Source organism: Heterocephalus glaber, unplaced genomic scaffold, assembly GCF_053883595.1.
Source record: "Heterocephalus glaber isolate CG9 unplaced genomic scaffold, H.glaber_assembly_v1.0 deba00001442, whole genome shotgun sequence".
NCBI classification, from domain to species: Eukaryota; Metazoa; Chordata; class Mammalia; order Rodentia; family Bathyergidae; genus Heterocephalus; species Heterocephalus glaber.
In genome coordinates, this window is record NW_028258296.1 from 5,541,983 (window position 1) to 5,562,805 (window position 20,823).

At 52.6% G+C, this 20,823-nt stretch overlaps 1 protein-coding gene across 3 annotated transcripts in view; it reads right to left on the bottom strand.

Moving 5' to 3' along the window:
- Positions 1 to 949: 949 nt before the first annotated feature.
- The window catches only part of Wls (Wnt ligand secretion mediator), an 88,971-nt gene continuing 69,097 nt past the window's right edge, over positions 950 to 20,823 (bottom strand). For 2 of the 3 annotated variants that reach the window (XM_004841469.4, XM_021255559.2), the window contains exons 6-12: positions 20,414 to 20,582; positions 18,966 to 19,063; positions 18,469 to 18,532; positions 16,273 to 16,416; positions 15,062 to 15,145; positions 9,512 to 9,665; positions 950 to 1,682 (exon numbers count right to left, since the gene is read on the bottom strand). In XM_004841469.4, the coding sequence (XP_004841526.1) occupies positions 1,573 to 1,682; positions 9,512 to 9,665; positions 15,062 to 15,145; positions 16,273 to 16,416; positions 18,469 to 18,532; positions 18,966 to 19,063; positions 20,414 to 20,582 (823 nt within the window). In that variant the 3' untranslated portion in view covers positions 950 to 1,572. Of the gene's footprint in view, positions 1,683 to 6,287; positions 9,081 to 9,511; positions 9,666 to 15,061; positions 15,146 to 16,272; positions 16,417 to 18,468; positions 18,533 to 18,965; positions 19,064 to 20,413; positions 20,583 to 20,823 lie in introns of those variants that run through there. The other variant, XM_087212898.1, reaches the window with a different exon arrangement.

Below are 20,823 nucleotides of genomic sequence, written 5' to 3' on the forward strand. Positions count from 1 at the left end.
TGAAAGAAGAAGAAAGACATGAAAGGGAAGCCTGCTCCTTCCGGCTGGCAGGTGGGTGTCTGGGCCCAGCCAGCTGAGCTCTGCGCTCCGCTTCTTCTGTTTGTCTTGCTGGGCCTGCTGCCCTCTGGCCCTGGGAAGGGCTTGCTTCTTCTTTGAAGCTCTTTCAGGCCCTCGTCCGTCCCTGGGCACAGAGGCCCTCCCTGCCTCGCTGCGTGGGTGGCTCTGTCCCTGTCCCGAGGGCGCCCAGCACAAGCGCCTGGCTGGCAGGCGGCACGGACAGCGCTGGTCAGAGTGGTGCCCGCACCCGGGGCAGGAAATGCGGGCGTCTGCTGCCAGCCCTGACTGCCCGGCCTCCGCCAGCACCGGGGACAGGAGCACTGGGGTGCTGGGTGGGTGAACCCAACTTCTGTGCCCCAAAACCCCCACTGCAGGGCTGTGGCAGACACCAGGAAGGGCCCGTTCGGCCAGATTTGTGGTCACAAAGCACAGCACACAGTGTCGGGATTCAGTGTCCACTGCGACCCGGGACACAGGCAGGGATGACTGAGGCCACTGCTAGCAGATGGCAGCGCCTTCTACCTCAGGGCTGCGTGGCCTCCAGGAGGGCGTACTACCCAACCTGGAGGGTCACGGGAGGAGGGCAGAAGGTGAGTGTGCAGGTCGTGTCCGTGTCTACAGCACACGACTCTCCCCACTTCACTGCTGAACCCTAAGCTCACCACCGGTACGGAAATGCTGCCTCATTTGCCAGAAGCGCTGCTGCCCCCAAACGCTCTGGTTTGATGACAAAGTATCTGAATTTCTCATAAAGCTTTCCCCAGCCCTGCAGCAGCATGGATTCGCACCTCCACGTGGCCGAACGCATTGAGCTTATTTAAATGATTGCATCTCCACTTTTGGAGAGTCTTTGAAGCATCTTATCAAAAGAAAACACATTTTAAGCAAGAGGTTAAAAAAGCTTTTCAGACCCAAAGGCCATTTAATACCACAAATCCTACTGGGGGTGGTTAAGCAAACATTTTTTTAAACCCACACCCGACAGACAGTCTGGTTAGTAGCGGATACACAGATTTGGTTTCAAAGCTGAAATGCCTCTGGTCGAATGGACCTTCTCATGAAATTCAATTATTTTATATTAGGCCATAAAAATAGGGACACAGATCTATTGACAACTTAAATATTAACTCAGTCGGCTACTTGGTGATATAAATAGGAAGAAAGAAGTGGTCACGGCTGAGGACGTGAGGCTGAGACACCAGCACGCCTGATGGCAGAGAATGTTAGAAATCTATCCCAGAATCTAAAACAGGAGTAAAAAAAAGTCATAATCCACTCGCTACAGACCCCATGGGCCGGGCCTTCCCCCGAGAAGGGCACACGAGGCTCACTACCACCTGCTGCCGCTGTCCTATGCCACCAGTTAGCCCTGGCCCCGGGACGTGCCTCACCAGGGAGCTGTCATCGCACATGGCTGTGGGACCACCCAGGCCACTCTGAGGCCACCTGACAGCTCCGGCCGCAGGTCCAGGAAACCCGGGCGCTGAGGGCCACAGCCTGCGGGCCGGGCGCCGCCTACTCCTGGGCCTCCTTGCGGGTCAGCTTGTAGATCTCGGTGGGTCCGTCCGCGTGGGTGACCGTGGTGGTCAGCTGCAGCTCCTCGCCGCTGTGCACGCCCAGGTCGCCTGCAACAGGGGGCGGAGTTAGCTGTGCTGCAGGAGGAGGGAGGGCCAGGCTGGGCCTGTGCTGGGTCCTCAGCCCCACTCCCCACCTAGGCAGGAGTCTTGGCTCCCAGAGAAGCTCTGGGTGACTTTGTGTTAGCTTGTTGCGGAGGGCACATAGGTAATGACTATCACCTCACAAGCGCTCACTTGTGCCTGACGCTTTCTAAGCACTTTGCCCAGGATCTTATGTAATCCCTACCGAGCCCTCTAGGGCACAGATACAGATATCACAGCAGCTGTACAGAGGAAGAAACTGGGAGGTAAAGAAGGTATCTGCAGCCGCCTAATAAAGCAAGCAATTAGGCCGAGGCAGGAGCGTCTCCTGGGTCCCTGCAGTAGGCTGAGTCAGTACAAGTCACCTCCCTACTGACAGGAAGGGTGGACACGTTTTTATTTGCCGAGGGTAGTTTACAATGCAGCTCTGTCAGGACCAGGACGAAAGGCAAAGATGACGTTCTGCCTGTACCCACCAAGAACCTGAGCCAGCCCCACACTGAGGAACAACTGGACCTTTCCCCTTTAGGAAAAAAATACCAAAAATGTGCTGGGCGTTTTCTCCTGCCCTTGGGATTCGGTACCCAGCGTGTCCCGAACTCAGCATCAGGGGCAGACAGGTGCTCTGCTAACAGGGGCTAAGGCGGCCTTTCCTCGCTCCAGTAGCTTCCGTCTTTTCCTCGCTGCTTACCCTCAGGCGATTGTGAGAATGTAAATTTGCAAGGGGAGAATGAACCATTACCCCAACCACCACGGGTGTGTGGTGTGCCCGTGTACATGTATGTGGGTGTTTGTGTACGGGAATGCCAGGGAATACATTCAGCTTGTGTCTCCAGTTCTTATCTTGCGCACGTAACAGTATTTTCTGGGGCTGACCCTTTTCCTAGTTCAACATGTAGAATAGATAGATCGAATCAATCGATCAATCAATCGATAGATGATCCATACGGAGCTGGACAGACGGATGCTGTTCTCAGCTGGGATTCCCATCCCATGACGCTGGCAGCCTAGTCCCTGCACTCAGGGCTTCTACCTGGCATCAATGGATGTGACATCCTGCAGCCCAAGGCCGTACACTCAGCCCTGCAGGGTGCCTGGTTGGCATCAGGCTTCAGTGTGGACGCATGGCTCAGGGCTGCACAGCAAGCTCTGTCCTATTAGCAGCCACCGGCCTGTGGCGCGCAGGCTTGGGCAGAGAAAGCACCAAAGAGGCATCCAGGAGCCCAGCCAGCCTGAGCTGCCTGCGCTGGGTCAGGAGGTAAGCAAGGAGACCAGCAGAGCCTGGCTTCTCCTACAGGGTTTACGGTGGCCTGCCTGGGGTCAAGCCAAACCACTGAGGTCACTGACTTGCATTCTGGGCAGCTTCTCCCCAGCGAGGTGAGCAAAGCCCCAGCCTCCTCCTCAGGTGGAGGGAGGAAAGCCAGTCCTGGATTTGCATATCTGCGCAGCCCTGATCTGCGTTCTGTGTGGGGGTCCTCAGAATTTCAAAGGCACCCTGACCACCCAGGGAAGTGTTTACCTAAGGAATGAATCCCTTACCAAGGCTTCCTTCAGGTGGACCCTGGGATAGATTCTGTTTTTGTTTTTTGGGTACTGGGAATCTCAGGGCCTCATGCTTGCCAAGCAGGCGCTGTGCCTCTGAGCTATATCCCCAGCCCACCCTGGGATAGTTTTAAGCCCAAAAGGTAACTTCAACCAGCAGATCCTAGAAAACCTGTGTGATCCAGCAGGTCATGTGGAGAAACAGCCAAAACTGCTTTAAAAAAAATAAATGGATCTCTATATTATAGTGCATAGCACCGCACCAATATTAATGCGCTAATCCTTGTGTCTGTCTTTGGACTCAGGTGCTATCGCATCTGCTGGTGACAAGGAACTTGCTCAAGGCCAGGCCTGATCATTAGTGACATGGGATTCAGACCAGGGCCCTGGGGCTCCGGGCCTGGAGCTCACTGCCTGCTCTTGGTCAGTATTCAAGTTTCCTGCTGCCCGCCAAGGAGGAAGTCCCCAGGCAGGGAGCTGCAGGTAGAAATGTACACGTGACCCGTTGCACGTAAGCTTAGCCTGTCCATGATGCACTCACAGATAAACTTCAGCACAGAGCTAAGATGCGGGTGCATTTGCCTGGTTTCCTCCTGAGCTGGCAGACACTGAGGCCTAGTTTGTTTCTTAAACGCGCTGCGTGAGGTCCCTGATCAGAGGGATCCTAGGTAGCAAAGTCTAGGAGTCTTGTGTAGGTTTATTTGTTGCCTCTTGAGGGGCAACCGTTCTCTAGGGAAAGCGGGGGACCATGCGGTGACAGCAGCAGTCCCAGGACCTGACCTCTGGGTGCTCAGCCTCTTCCCATCTCACACCAGAGCCCTCCCGGAAGTGTGTGCTGCTGCCCTGGCGGGGGGGGGGGGGGGTGCCCAGAAACTCGCCCACCCGGGGGACCCTTGCTGCCTGGGGTGACGGCTGCCACCCCAGCTCCTGAATGCGAGGCTGGGTTCTTCCTACTTCCCGACACTATCTCCAAGGGCACGACCAGGGCGCCTGCCGGTGGGGTCACGGGACCAAGAAGGCCATGGTGCTGGGCCCCTTGTCACACCCAGCGGCACTTTAGAGACAGTCACCTGCACCTGTGGCCGGTTCAGTGGAAGAAGGGAAGCTGCTGTGCCTGGCGGGAGGTGGTTCAGAGCCGGGGAAGAAGGAAGCCCTCTCACAGGAACAAGGGCGCCCGATTCCCTTCTCACAAGCACCGGCTCCTGTGGAGGGGAAGCCAGAGAGCCCCGCACCTGCTCCTCAAAGCCACCCACAGTCTGCAGCGGGAGCTGGGATTCCCAGCCATCCGGGTCTCCTCAAATCCACATTCTTCCCAGAACACAAATGGTGCCATCCTGAGTCCACAGCAACCTCTCTGCTATCCACCACCAAAGCTAGGCTCAAAGGACAAGTCTGTCACGAAGTCCCTGGTTTACAGCAGGAGAGAAACAAGGCATGTCTGGTATCTGTACAGCTAGGGATTTTCAAGCCAAGGACTGTTACTTAATTTTATGTGCGCCCTGTGTGTTGGGTGTTAATATAATTACTGTATTAAAATAATGGACAGTAGATATTTTCTCAACTTTGTTTTTTTAAGAAAGTAAATACTCAGCACAGTACCTCGTATGTAGTAAGTGCTCATTAAAACACCCACCCAACTTTGCCCAGTACAGGACGCCCAGCTCCTCCCTGCTTGGCCTGCCAGGCTAGTTCTGGGGTCCCCACGGGGGCTGAGAAGCCTTCAGCGGCTGTGCTTTGGGGTGGTGGCTGGGCTTGGGGATGCTTCCTAGGGTAGAGAGGCTTTGGTGGGACTGGGGCCCTGGCATCTCTAGGTCCCTGTCACCATGGCTTGGGGTGGGTGTTTCCAACCTGCCGCCAAAGCCGCTCAAATACCTGACTGCCAGACAGGGGACACTAGAAACTTAGCAGTTTGGAGTAATGGCTTAGTGTCCTGGATGCACTGCGGCCCCATTCCCAGTCACACGGGGGCCTGACACCAGTCCCTAAGTGGGGGGCTGTCCTTGGAGAAAGAACCTTGAACTGCATAATCAAGGAACTCTGGGGACCCCCGGGACACGGACTCTGAAGGCGCTGAAGTTTCTCATTAAACGCTGTGACATTTGCCGGAATCCTAGGCTTCCCAGCACCGACCTCGACATACATGGGAGCCAAACGGGCAGCACGGGGAGCAGGGCAGGAACCAGTGGACCTGTGAGGTACAGGCCCTTGCTATGGGAGGCTTCTGGCCCGCGATTAGCTGAGTCTGAAGATGCGGAACCAAGGGTTCAGGGCTCTAACTATAGGTGTGTGTTTATATTTTAGGTACCTGTAAATATGGAAAATGATTTGGATGAATTCTTTTTTTTTCTGAACTGAGGACTGAACTCAGGACCTTGGAACTGAACTGGGATTCCTATTCCCAGTCCTTTTTGTTTTTTCTTAATTATTTTTTATTTTGAGATGGGGTCTTGCTAAGTCACTAAGCTGCCTGGGCAGGGTCTGGGAGTCCTCTCTCCTGAGGGTCTTTAGCTTTGCTGTCCCAGCTGCCTCCATGTCCTAAATCGATTCAAAACATCTCCCTCTCATGGTCATCCTGACTTTGGGGAAGAGCAGGGAGTCACACGGTGCCAGATCCGGCCAATAAGATGGGCGAGGACACAGCATCGTGTTTTACAAGCTGCCTTTCCACTGGACGGCACTTGGCAGGAACATTCACCATATTTTTGATCACATTTTGTAAAGACCCTCAGGAAGGAGGACTCCAGAGCTGCTGCAGAAAGTGGCAAGAGCGATGGGATAAGTGTGTTCAAAGCAAGGGGGGCCTGTTTAGGGGGAGATTGGTGGCCACGTGTTGCTTTAACTGTCAGCATTCACTGTATTTTTGATCCTGCTGCCTGTGTGTGAGAGGTGCTGTGCCTCGTACTCAGTACTCAGCAATCTCAGCACGGCATCCTCCTGGGCAGGGGTCCCCTTCCACGGCCTCCCCTTTCCCTGAGCCCCACCCACCCACATCAGGGGCAGGATCAACAGGATGACCACAAAATGAGATCAGGGTTCTGGTCCACAAGCCCGGAATCCCCATGCTGGCACCATGGAGGTCACTGCCAGAGAAGCTGCCTGCCTCAGCCTCCCCTGCACAAAGTAAAACACCAGAAGGGGACAGCAGAGCGGAAGCTGACGGCTGGGGCCAATAAACCCAGGCGCTGTTCTGACCTGGGACCCACACCGATGTATCTAAGAGAGGGTGATGAGATGTCTGCTCCAAAGAAGCCAAACACAGAAGGGAGCGAAGCCTCAGGTCTCGGGCACTCTCAAGGGGGCGTGGCTGAGAAGAGGGCGGACAGAGGGAGGCCAGTGCCACACACTTCGAGGCTGAGGTGGGAGACTGCGAGTTCGAGCCCTGCCTGGGTGACTTAGGGACTTTCAGAGACTCTTTTAAAATAAAAGTAATTTTTAAGAAAGGGTTGGGGATGTAGCTCAGTGTGAATCTCACACACACACACACACACACACACACACACACGCACACACGCACGGCAGCCTGCAGCCCTGTCCTTAGGGAGTAACCAATCAGCTGGCTCAGGCCTGGGGAAACCCACTGACCACGTCTACGCAGTGCAAAGCAGAATCGTGACCCCCAGGCTGCTCCACAGGGCAATGGCTTTAAAAGACCTCTTTCTGGGAGATGGCTCGGGGGACAGACAGATGGTTTTGTGATGTGAGGAGACACTGCTACCCCAATCTCTTTTACATGACTTTCAGTACACAGTGAGCGCCTCACCCCTGCTCATCAGCGGACTCAAACTTGACCACTAAAACCCACCGTGTCTCAGGGAAACCACCACGCTGGATTCCAACTGCAGTGATCATGAGTACAGGCCAAGGAGAGCAGCAGTTTGCCTGGCCTGAAGCGAAGGACCGGTGGGTGGGACTTTATCAGCCTTAATGCGGGCGGAGTCACGCGTGCACTCCATGCGCTGCAGAGCACTTCCTGAAAGTGAGGCAGCCTCCGGCTACTCCCCTCACTCGGGAAACTGAGCTCCAGCTCGTGTTGGGGTGAGGCGGACAGGCACAGGGTCGGAAGGGGCAGGGCTGCAGCCAGGCAGGCAGGGGGCCATCGCCCTGTGCCGTGGCTGATGCAGAAAGGCAGAAAGGCTGTGCGGTCTGCCCTTCTCAGGCACTCGAGGCCTCCCCTCCCCAGGACAGGTGGGCTGAGTCTCGGAGGTCCTGGAAGCACCAACCTCTCAGGATTCTGAGATCTCAGGGCATCAGCACTAAGGCACGAGGAGGTTCTGGAGCTGGGGAAGGGGGATGGGGGTGTAGCCTGGTAGGAGAGCCTTGCTTAGCGGGTTTGATCCCCACACCACAAAAACCCAAAGCAAACCCTTGAAGGAAAATTTGCAGGAGAAAAATGAAACCCATTCCACCTTACACGCTCAGGTCTCGGGCTCACTCCATGCTATCATGGGGTCTCACCTCCCAAACTGGAAGACTAAGGTGGCGTATACCTTTTTTTTCCCTTTCAGTATTACACATTTTTATTTCAAAGCTTTGATACAGCAGCATGCAAAAGCAGTGTTGAAAAGTAAGAATTACCAAACAAACATGTGTAGATCTGACACGTTTGGATAATTAGGAAGGTTCTCTAGCGTGTATGGCTTTGACCACACAAGCTGAAGCTGCAGTACAATCTCCTAGGAGGGGATGTCTGATTATTCACAGACCTTAAATTTTTTCAACAAAAAGCCAGGCATAGTGGTGCATACCTGTAATTCCAGTTACAGAGGAGGATCACAAGTTTGAGGCCAGCCTAAGCAACTTAGAGAGACCTTCTCTAAACATAAAAGATAAAGGGCCGGGGGTGTAAGCCAGTGGTGGAGCTCCTGAGTTGAATCTCAAATGGGGTGGGAGGTGTCAGTCAAAAACGTAACTCTTGGGGCTGGGGATTTAGCTTAGTGGTTCCGGCGCCTGCCTCACAAGTGCAAGGACCCGAGTTCGATCCCCGGTACCAAAAAAATGTAACTCTCTTGCTGTTATAAATGTTAACAAGAAAACTAACTTTGTAATAGCACAAGGCTGATATTTTTAGTATGCTCTAATTTAAGATACTAGAAAGCATTGAAAATTACATCTGTACTCATCATTTATCAAGTGGTTTGAAGTGGCCCTACTTTCCTGTTATATTATTTAAAATAAAGAACGTCATTTCCATTCGGGGTGGGGTGGGGTGGTTGTCCCACTCCTAAATTTGGATCAGCTACCAAAATTTTGTCCTCTGCACTTTAATGCCTTGAAATTAACTGAGTTCGTTAATGTGCAGGCTTTGCCAGCATGTCTTCTGAGGCACATTCATCTTTTATGTCGCAGCCCTTCTCACACATGCCCGTAGGCTTGCCTCCACTGAGCTTCTCTGGCTGTACAGACACTGTCTCCTTCGAGGCAGCAGCGCCAACACCCCGTCAGCTCTGTTGTTGGGAACACTGACCTGAACCCTGCTGAAGTTTTGTGCACAGTTGGGTCTTGCCCTGCTGTGCAATCCAAGGACCCTGCATCTTGGGACCCGGATGCCAACCTCACCGTACCGTCTTCACCCGAGCTTGTCATTTCAAACAGCTTCACACCAGTCAGTTCATGGTGCCTTCTGCAAGGATAAAGCTGGCTTCTCCTTACAGCACAAAGGTCATTTCCAGTTTCCCTGCGGTCACCACTTTCTTCTAACGAAGCCACGGCCTCCCAGTGCTTGGGCCTGGGTGCCAGCCAAAGTGCTGGGTTTTGGATAAGTCTTCAGAGTAGAAGCAAATGTCCCATCTCAATCATTAGTGGCTTTCAGTTTCTGGTGCAAAACTGAAAGATGTGAAATATCTTTTTTTAAAAATTCATCAGTCTTTTTTTGATGCGGCTCATATCATAATGTAGGTAGGCTGAACCACTTATTAGTCCAATGGTTTGAATACAGGAAGACTAAAAATTGCATTTAATGGTCGATTTTGTTCAAACTATTCAGGGAAACAAATCTGATTCTTTGTGTACTAAAACTGGGACATATTTTAAAATAGCATAAAGCATCCTAAGTGTATTTTAGAGATTAAAAACACGAGGACTTCAAGCACTACCTGGCTTGCATGGGTGGTGTGTCTTGCATCCCCAGCACCCTGTGTCCTCAGCCACTGTCTCCCAGCTCCAGGGGTTTTCTGGATGCACTCGGAGCTCTCGGGTCCTCTAGAGACAGAAACCGACTGCCCACACCCAGCTGTGCGAAGGAGGCTGCCACTCACCGTTGGACTGGTCCTCCCCATAGTTCTTGTGGGATGGCGCGTAGAGGAACATCAGCGCGAAGACGTACAGGTTCCACATGCCGTAGATGCCCGTGAAAAAGGCGCTGTTCACTTGCACCGTGACACCGCCCCACTTCCAGTGGCCTTCAGTCACCTACGGGAAAAGAACAGCGGGACTAGGGGCTGAGCAGGAACAGGGTGCCGACGAGAAACCACCAGAGCGCCAGGCCCTTGGGATTTGGGGGATTCGAGGGCACATAAGCTCCATCTGTCATCCGGGGCAAACCTGTCCAAATGAAGGGGTGCGGAGGGCTTGCGACGTGGGCGCAGCACCGGCGGCTCTCGTCCTGCCTACACCTTGGCATCCCAGGGAGTGTCTCTTCCTAAAAGCCGCAGTTCATTGTTACCCTGAATTACAGAGATCGTGATCGGGCCCTGCCCTGGCCTACAGCTCCAACTCCTCCTCTGCTGCCCTCTCAGACAAGAGACCAGCTCTGTTTTGCCTGCTGTCCTATCTCCAAAGGCCAGGGCGCCACGGGTATGTAAAGAACACAGATTAATTCAGATTCACTCTGCAATGAGACAAGCAAAACGGAAGACTCCGAACTTCAGGGTCCTTAAGTGTAAAATAAACACTTGTAGGGTTATGGAGAATTAAGTTAGAATGTTTCCAGAAACTGCATGGCCCAGGGTAAACAATAAATCTCAGAAATTTACAGAGTGCCTCTCTAGGTCAGTCACTTGCAGAGGTGATTAGCAAGCTTTGCATGCTTGTAATTCTGTGAGGGATGGTTTGGAGCTGCCATGTCTGTGCTCATGGCTTGATAACTCTTTTAGGGGCTGGCGAAGACACGGATCACAGTTGGAGCTGGAAACAGAGCTGGTGACTAATAATTCCTACCGGCTCTGAGACCGCTGACATGACTCTGATCACAGCTGCTCATTACGGGACTCTGAAGTGGGAAGGAAACTGGACAAATGGCTCTGTGCCAGCCTCACCGGACTGGGTCACATAAACCTGCTCTGGGGGCCACTTCTCCTCGGTAAGGTGCAGGCCAGAACTACGGGCTCCCAACTTAAGAAGCAGGGTAATGTCCCCAAAAGACCCGTGTGCCCCGGCAGGGCTTTGGGAAGGAAGGTGGTAGATCTTGGGGTATGGACGCGTCAGTGGATCAGGCCGTAGTCGGTGTGCTATCAGAAAGTGAGTCCGGTCAGAGGCACCGCCCCTGCAGGGTGGGCTTGCTCTGGAGGACAGCATCTCCCTCCTGGACAACTCCCTTCCCAGCCACCATGATGTAAGCAGCTTTTCCCCCCGGACCTTCCACCATGGCCCAGAGCCAGCCGCTTGGGACAAAAACCATGAGCTAGAACTGGTCTCTCCCTCTTTAAGGTGTGGGTGCTGGGCATCTGAGAAAGTGACTAAGACACAGCCACCCTGGGCTGCAGGCCAGCTGGTCATCGGCTCAGCATTTCCCTTTGCCGAGGCGGTGACCCGGGTTACCCCATGCTGGGCTGACCAGTTTGAGTTTGGCTTGGGTGATGCAGAATTGTTCATTTTGTGTGACTCATGAAAAAAAAAAACACACCACCATGAACTCTTGTTTATTTTGGCAAATAATTCACTTTATATGAAATATCTAGGAGTTTTTTGGCCAAGAAGTGTTCTAGAACCATTAGTGACGTTTGCCCTGGCATCAGCATTCAAGCTACTTCTGACTTCTTCAAAACGTCTCCAGATGTCACCCTTGTTACTTGCCAGTGCGGAATAGCCTAGCTTTATATAAACTGTCAGGCTTGGGGCATCTTATGAAGATTTTTCATGCATACAATGGAAGGGAGAAGGAAGATTTAAGGTAGCTGCTAGAATATATGTGCGCTGTCCTGACACGGGGGATTTCTGCACGTGATGATGGAGGGCAGTTGGGCTGACCGGGCTACAAGAGGGACAGGATGTGGTGTCGGGTGGGGCCTTCATCCAGGAGAAGGCCCAGAAAAGGCCATACTTACATCCGTGGATACACACTGGGATGCTCAAGTGTGGTCAGTGCTGATGGAGCTGATTCTTGCTAGGATAGGTGTGCCCAACCCATGTAAGGAAACACCAGCCTTTGGGTCTCGTACTGGACGGTGCTCAGCAGTTTGCTGAATGACTAGGGGTAAAAACCCAGGAATCTGCAGGGACCCCAGCACAAGCACACGGAGAGAGGGAGAGGTACAGAAACAGCCACTCTTACACATCTGGTGGAGAAGTAAAAAGAAAATATTGCAACCTACAGTAGATCACAATAATTGCCCTTGAAACGGGGTGACAAGTGTCAGCTCACCTAAATACTGCTCTGCACTGGATTCCCTATCATAAAGCAGTGGTTAACACAGGTATTATCAGCAAAGCTCAGATTCTTCTGTAACAGTAACAAGGGTGACCACAGTTAAGATTTCTTCAGTGCACATGCTGTGCCAGCCTCGAGGCTGAGCATTCGCCTGAAAGATGTTATTTATGTAGCAATATTTCCCTTCAACACGTGGGTGCACAGAGGTACAAGGAAGTACAGTATCCTGCCCAAGACTGCCCCACTAGAGTGTCCTGGCTCTGACTTGAGAGAAGGTGTTCTTGGCCATCACACAGCACAAAGGTGGAGACCATGGGCCATGCACGCCGCCTAGGCTGCCGCCGTGTGATCACTTTCTGGCCGAGGAGTCGGGATCTGTACATGATACATGCTTTCCTGCTATGGGCAAAGAGGCGGACGGCACACCGGCTGTGCAGAGTGGGCTCCGCCGTCCGGAGACCAACTGTGTCCCCCTGTTCTTCTCTCTGTTATCACACCCAAGACCCTCTCGGCGCAATCCCACCGACAGGAGCCTCAATTAGCAGGTTCTACAGAGCAGGCCTGTGGACCCCAAACCTTCCCTAAGCCAAGGACAGCGGGGTCAGTCCTCCCCTCTTAACTTCCAGAGACAAAAATCAGGTAGCGCCATCCAAAAAAAATCACTCTCTGTAAAAGTCTTAATTCTTAAAGCCCCCCCCCCCCCCCCCCCCCCGTCTCCTGGTTTTACATTTCAACAATTTACTTTCGTGTGAAACCATCCAATTATAGCCCTGCAGCCAGCGAAGGTCAAATCCCTTCACACCCAGTAGTCTTGACAACCAGCATTCCGCTTAACAACAAGGTTTCCAGAGTGAAGACAGGCTCGCTGGCTTGCAGGAACCCTGCTGTTGTAAGTCACAGAATAAAGTGGTCGCGCACACACAAAAGGGCCGGGACAGCTCTCAGGGAGTGTGCTGCGCATGGCCTGACCTGGCCAGTGACCTTGTCCCCAACACTGAACTTCTAGTCCCTCTGGCCACCGCCTCGAGAAGGAATGCCTCTGTCTCCTGCAGCGGGAAGGAGCTGAAAGATCTGGCAGGATGGTGCACCCTTGGTTGCTATGACGCATTCCACTGCTTCCCTGGGCCTTTCGTTCCCGGCCTCAGCGCTGACAGCCTGGCGCGATCCCCCACCCCAGCATTCTATTTCACGGGGCCTAAATGCAGCTCTCCTGGCAAAGCCCAGAGCATAATGGGGGCTTTAAAACATTCCTTTTACCTAAAGCTGGGATCCATTTCAAGAAAAGTTATCCAATAGGTTTCCTTTCAGGTGAGCTCATGGCTCTGACATTCCAAAATGGTTTTACAAAATAAGTCCTCTGATGACTATATTAATACGGGATGGGGACACTGCAAGTTATGCGGGAAAATGTCTTAGATGTCTATAAATAAACCTTAAAAAACTCCAGCAGGAGGAATGTGAGGAGCTAATGGAAAATCCACTCCAGGCCAACTATCACAGAGGAAATAAAAAGCCAGCCACAGGCCGGAGCCGGATACTGGGGCAAGGCATATTAATCTTTCTCTCTAAAGCAAGGCTGCAGGCAATGCTCCTTGGCAGAAGGCTTCCATTGCTTTCAAAAGTGCACGAGAGACGCACAGGGTTAAACTCTGGCATGAGGCACCAGCGTGTGGACTTGGGGTGGGGGCTCTGTAGGGAACGCCAGTGGGGCTGGGGGGAGGCGTCTGAGGTTTTATAAACACAGCCCGGTAGAGCACAGCACTGTGCCTGCTCAGAGTGGGGCTCGTGAAGACGGGACAGCCCCACGGCCAGGCTCCAGGGCTCCTAACTTGGAGTTCCCTTGGATGGAACTTGGGGGTGTCCCTGAACTGGGGTCGGAAAAAATTATTTTTATTTTCAGGGTCTTATCTGAGAGTTAGCGTTTCCCTCCATTTTGAACGTAGGATACAAATTCCTGTCATATTAGCACTGTGATTTTCTTGTCAAAAGAAATCGAGATATTTTCACATGAGTTAGTTTTTGAAGATACACATTTGTGATATACTTGGAATATCTATAATGTGTATAATTATATGTTATAAATGTAGACATTTGTGAATCATAAATAAATATAGATATGATTGCCTTTGAAGTCCAAAGTATTTCACTTTAGTTATTTAGAAGCATTCTAAGAAGAGACCTATAGCCTTTGCCAGGTGGCTGAGGGGTCCCCAGAGAAACTTCCTGGAAGAATGAAGCTAGTCTCATCCGAAGGCTCTACAAGGCCCCCGCAAAACTCCCTGTGGAGGCCAAACATACAGGTGACGGAGCACTAGGAAAAGTCAGAAGGAGCAACCTCTGGTCCTCAGCTTGTGTATTATTTCGGCGACACATTCGGTGGTCTTGCTATTCACAAACAGAGCTCTTCATGCACGGGATGAACCAGAGGTCCTGCTAATCGCTTTCCAGCCACACTTCCTGTGATCCTTACAGCAACCTTCTATTATTTTCTTATTGCTTAATAAGAAAAATTAAACCCTGGGACTATTAAGCAATCCACATACATTCCCAGGCAGCCTGGAAACAGCACAAATGGGAAATGTCTCCAATGCCAGTAGAGTTTATATTCTGGCACATCGGACATAACAGTTCCTACCCTACTTACTTCAAAGGATTTTTGAGAGGCTCAAAAGTATGATAGATGCCAAATATATTAGATTTCAGTAGTCCTTTCCATTTTCCAGAGCAAGTTACCAATGCTTTTAAATTACTTTTATTATCCTGAGATTTTCAAGTACACCTGACATTTTGAGTTTGGGAAATAACCAATGGAAAGATAAGGCTGTATCAGTGGGGCTTTTTGAATTACACACCCTGTTTAAGTGGCAATGTGATTACTCCAAAGAATGGCTGGTGGGCTGTCAAAGGATCTATGTTAATGCCAGATAAGGACTCAATCAAATTAATTCTTGCTTGTTAGTGTAATGCTGCAGGGCTTGCTTGCAAAGTTTATTCTCTCCAGTAAGTGAAACATGTGCCCTTCAATCTAGCTGCAGGGTTTTAATTTATTTAGCAACTGTTACCTCGTAGGAGGCCACACTGAAAGGACAGAGTTAGTCCATGTGGCTGGGGGGTCGGGACAGTAAAGCTTGACCAGTGTTCGGAGCATAACCTCTCTGCAATTTCTGCGCCTGTGCAGGGGGCGCTGGGGCCTTCTCTCGGGACCTCGGGATCCACTTACCTGGCTAACGATGAAGAAGATGACAGTCATTGCAGCACAGGCTAGGGTGATCAGCATGAGAAACTTGAACCTGAAAATCAGCCCCTATTCGAAGAGAGGAAGAGAGTTTAACAGTTCATGAAGCCTTTCCTCCATCTGGAAATCCAAGAAAAGCTAATTCGAAAGAGCTCTGTAAAACCAAACCCCTACACAAGACAGCAAAAGACTTCCACATACGAATATTTCTCCCGCAGAGGTGAGCATGGCTGAGACATTTCTCGGGCCAGCTATTTCCCAGGTTCTTATCTCTCCCGAAACAGTGGTGGCAGAGCCTGGGAAATCGTATTCCTAACACGTCGGGAGGCTACTAATTTCCCCATTAGGCTGGCTAGGCTTCTCTGCAAGGGTCCAGAGTTTAAAAAATCCAAGTTTTCCCCAGTAGTAATAAAATTCTGCTCCAGTGAACAAAAGGAAATCTGCATATTCATCAACAGGAAGTAGATTGGGTTGAATTTTCTCATGTGTTACCCTAGCTCTGGGGACCAGCAAACCTCAGAAAGTGTGATTTCCCAGAGCAGGATTCAGGGGGCCTGTGCTTTGGGGCAGAGTACCCGTCCACGGGGAGCTTTTATGTGCAGACCCCGCTGCATGCAAAAAGCCCCGGGTTCTGCACTTTTCCTTCTTTTGTCAGAAGGAATTAGGCCCGTGTCTCCAAGTGCAGACACTTAGGCATGAAGCAAGGGAGTCTTGAAGAAAATCACGACTGTGTTAAGTACATTAGGGATGTGAGAACGTTGGCTATTTCTCTTGCACGAGGCCTATAATCTACACACAGACTACTGCTCTCTCGCTGAATGCCTGCTGGACATTTTAGGCAATGTGGGGTATTAGGCCTGGGAACCATCCCAGGCTCCTTCTGCGCAAAGGAAATCTGCCGAAAGCCTGGTCCCCGCTCCGGACCCCAACTCTGCCGTAGTCCAGCCCTCCCTCCAGTGAGCACCTCCATTCTGCCAGGGCCGGAGAACCCGCGGGGCCAGTTCACAGCCCCGAGGAGGGGGGCACTGACAGCCCAGAGAAGCCCAGCCTCCGGAGCCGGCTAGGCACCTCCCTCCCGGAGGAGACTGCGCACCTGGCTTCGCCACGCCTGCCTGCCTGCCGTGAGAGCCTCTCAGAGGCGCACTTGAAAGGGAAGCTTGCCGGGTCCAGGGCGGGAGATCCCGGAAGGCGCTCACCTCGTAGTGCAGCCGCCGCACCTTGCTCATGGCGGGCAGGCTGGACTGCTTCCCGCTGATGTTGCGGAACACCTGGAACACCATGAAGCACAGGAAGAGAAAGTAGAGGCACAGGCAGATCCCGGCCACGATGATGAAGGCCATCTGACAGCGTGCAGTCAAGGAAGAGGGCGGCTGGCCGTGGACACAGGCTGGGGACGCGGGCCCGGGTGCTTCTCCCACAGCTGCGGGAGACGCTTGTTTGGTCTCCAGGTACTCAGGGAATTTTGAGGGGGATAAAAATATGAAAACCTTGCATTCCAAGGGCAGTGGTCCATTGGGAGTTCTTCGGACACAGCTGTTCCACAGAGCGGCTCAGACCGCTTCCCAGGCCAGGAAACCAAGGTGAGCGTTTGGGGGCCGCCGGGCTGGCCGTGGACTCTTCTGAAGACAAGACCGAGAGGCGTGGAGTAAGGGGGCAGGCGCACAGGGCCAAGGAAACGCTGCCAAGGACCGGCCTGGAGTTGGAGGCCTTCAGGTCGAACCAGGGATGAAGTCCTGGTGGTCATCTTCGGTCCTGAAAATCGTGTCAGATGGAATGGGCAACCGCCGAGGCTTGGACAGCGTTTCTGGGCTTGGGAGGGGAGTGGCTTAGCTCAGCTCACCTCAGCTGTAACAACCCCAGCCCAAACTGCTCACATTTTAAAACACATTTTAACAAGGGTGGGTGCAGCCTGCATTTGAGGTCTGATCAAAAATATGATGTTTAAATTTTCAAAATGTATTAAATAAAAGACACATTGCCATGAATTCCTCTCACTTCAAAAACATTTATCTCATTGTTCATGACGATTTCTGAAGCAGTTCTGGAAGTTCTTGTTTGTGAGGGTTTCCAGTTACACTGTTGTGGCTGCTGTGATGTCCTGAATGGACTCGAAATCTTTCCCTCTCATGGTCATCCTGACTTTGGGGAAAAGCCAGAAGTCACATAGTGCCAGAACTGGTGAATAAGGTGGATGAAGACACAGCGTCGTGTTTTTACGAGCTGCCTTTCCTTTGGATGGCACTCAGCAGCAGCATTCACTGTGTTTTCGATCACACTTCATAAAGACACTCAGGAAAGAGCACCGCAGAGCTGCTGCAGAATGTGCCAAGGACGAGGGATGTAAGCAAGGAAGGAGGATCGTGAGAGGCATTCATGTGTCTTCTGCTACAATAAACTTTTTATTTAAACATTCATCACACTGTTTTGATCAGACCTCATATTTCAGTAACCAGTATATTTGGTGACTTTCTCCTTTCTGTGATCAGCAGTACTCCAGGATAAAGTGAATGTGGTTTTTGCCTGTGGGTCATGAAATTTTCCTTGCTACCTAGACTTCCTTCCCCATCAAAATGAAAGAGTGGAACCGACGTGACACTATAAATGCTTCCCTGTCACGCAGCCACCTCTTTGGAGATGGCAGTGGGGTAGTGGTGGGAGAGGGTAAAAATCTGTCATCTTTAGGGGAGGGACACTACTCAGTTTGTCCCAACATTCCTGTGACACCAAGAAATCAACATAACCCTCAGGGCCAGGCAGAGCATGCTGGGCAGCACAAGGCAAGATAAGAGCCATCCAGGAAGAAAGGGAGCCCAGGCTTTCTCTCTGCTCCTTTTCTCTCAAAGCACTAACCGTGTCATTCAGGAGATAAAATATTTAAATCCAGCATCGGTAAAGGGATAAGCCAGGACTGTCACTTCTGGTTCACGAAGGATCCTGGGACGTCTCCCTGAACGAATCACCTTAGCCCGGACTCCGACTCCCGTCTCAGCGAAGCAAAGGGGCTGGGTGCTTCCGCATGCATGCACGGAGGTCACGCCCCAAGTGTCTCGCTCTGGCGACTTCAGAAGCAGGCTCTCCCCCACTGTGGCCCGAGAGGCACCTTGGTGGCGGCAGGGAAAAGCTGGTCACACTCCAGCCTGCAGTAAACTGATCATTTAGACTGGCTTCGGGGAGAACCAGCATCTGCACTCCACCACCTGGCTGCTCTCAGCCAGGCTTCAGCAAGCGGTGAATCTTGTCATCTTTGCCTTAATTATGCCATTATTACTGGTCTCAGGATCAAAGCTCTGGCTGTGCACATATGGAAAACATCAGCTGAGCTCTGCAACATGATCTTGGGGGCCCAGCAGCTATGGGAACAAATAAAACCCCGAGTGCATACGGAAGGATACAGCCAGCTCCGTCCCCACATCTGTGGTCCAGATGCTGTAGAAGGGGTTGGTGAGTTGTACACCTCTACAAAAACAAAAGCAAAAGGAAACAAGATGGGAAGGTGGAACATAATCACGGCTGCAGGAATGCACGGCTTTGCTTAGCTTTCCAGCCAGGGGAGGAGCTGTGCTTAGACCATGAAGCATCACCGAGAACCCAAGTGAAACAGTTCAGAGAGGATGACTGCCCAAAAGTTTTGCAATGCTAACGGGCTATGCACGGGGCTGGGGTCGCTCGGAGACCTGGGTTCAATCCCTGGTGTGTGGGGGGAAACAAAACCAACAAACAAGCCACAGCTTTGACTGCATTCCAATCCTGAGCCGAGGACGAGATCATACCCAGTGCTTCCATGCCAAAGGCTCCCACCCCCTTTCTCCTCCTCAAATCCCTCTGTGAAAGAGACAGGGGGGACACAGTGGTCACCTCTCCACTCTGAGTGCCACGGGCACCTGCTCACCTCTCACACATGTCAAATATGAAGAGGCAGAAAGAGCCGACAGCAATCGGGCCAACTTGCTTCCAGTACCCCGAGATGTGGTTCCGCTCATGCTGATCCTGCAGGAGACCACATGGGAGAGATCAGGCCAGGGGAGCAGGAGGGATATCCAGGGAGCCAGCCTGTCCCACAGCCACCAGGGGACACCTGAGCCGGACTCCAGGCAGTGGAGAGCAAGGTAGGCAGAGGGCCCGTTCTTCAGGAACTGGCTCTGGGGGACAAGAAGACACCAGCACAGAGCCCATCCGTGAGGGCTCAGGTGGAATATGAGGACAGGGCACTATGGGGACATGGGGGTCAGCAAGGCCTAGGCAGGGGGGCTGCTGTGGTCCAGAAGATAAAGCTTCAGCATGAAGCCCCTATGGGACTGACAGGCTCCGCTTGTAAAGGGTCCCGAAGAGGAGGAATGGCGACATCCATCTCAGTGGTTAGGTGTGCCCAGCACAAGAGACCTCTTACAGTTAAACTCAGACATATTTCCTCCTTATCTTTGATGAAATCAAGAATGATGCCTCTTAACAGACACAGGAGAAGTCACCGAGAAGGAAAGGAGGGATGCAGGATGAGAAAATGGGAACAAACAGAAGATGAATCTTAGGGCCGGAGGGTGCTGCTCAGTGGCAGGTCACTTGCACAGCATGCACCAGGCCCTGGGTTCGATCCCCAGCACCTCCTGGGACACGGCCGGCACACAGCTGGGATGCGGCTGGGCCCATCCTGGACAATCTTCCCAACGGGTGGTTCCCAGACCCCAGTCCCGGACCCTCACAGTGCAGGGCCCTTCGAGTGCAGTCTGGCAGGGAACAAAGTCCTGCCTCCCAGAGGGCAGCAGCCATCATGGGACTTAGAAAGAGTCCACTGTCCCGTGAGGCTCACACACAGACACGAGGACCGGGCTCAGGGGCAGATGGCTCCGCTCTTGTTCTTACGCACGGTGCCTCAGTCTCTCTCAAATTAGGACCCGATGTCTATGAAAGGTGAGTGGTACAGGGGCCGGGCCGGGGCGGGGGGGGGGGGGTCACTGGGTCACGTGGACAGACTGCCGGCTGCAGGGAGCCAGGCCAGCGTTCCCCACCGCTAACCTGCTCCCGGGCGCCAAGCGGAGCTGAGCCGAAGGACAAGAATCAGAGCAATAATTAGGACCTGTGTTTCATCTTACTCACAGCATCTCTGAGTTCTCACAGAGACCCTACCCACGAGGCCTGCGAGTGACACTGCCGAGAGGAGCCTCAGGTTACATCCCCTGTCCTAAGCTTCTCTGCCAACTGCAGGGGAAGCTGAAACCAGAGGGTTTGGCTCCTCCATGCCCTCCTGTCACCCTGGCTCGGTCCGCCTCACACAGCCACCGTGGGCAGTGACAGAGCGATGTGCAGCTGCGGTCCCCGTGCCCTGTGCCCCGGGCCTCTCACCATCATGTGCTCGCCACAGAAAATGATCCAGAAGGACAGCAGCATGGCATAGAAGACGCCCTGGCGGATGTCACCGAACAGCAGCATCCAGGTCCAGTCGAAGCCGATGGAGAACCACTCCACAGGGACGTTGATGAAGGTCATGGAGATCCCCAGGGCGAAGATGACCCTGCAGAGGGGAAGGCACAGGAGAGCGGGCTGTACATCTGCGAGGAGGGAGGTGGACTTTCAGAACCGAGGCCGGTGTAGAGAAGTGGGCTGACTCAGGATGGGATGCCCCACTTTATCTGGGCACCCCGACAATGTTCCTGCCCTTCTAATTCTTTTTTTTTTTCTTTTTTTTGGTACCGGGGATCGAACTCAGGACCTTGCGCTTTCAAGGCAGGCGGCGGCACCACTGAGCTAAACCC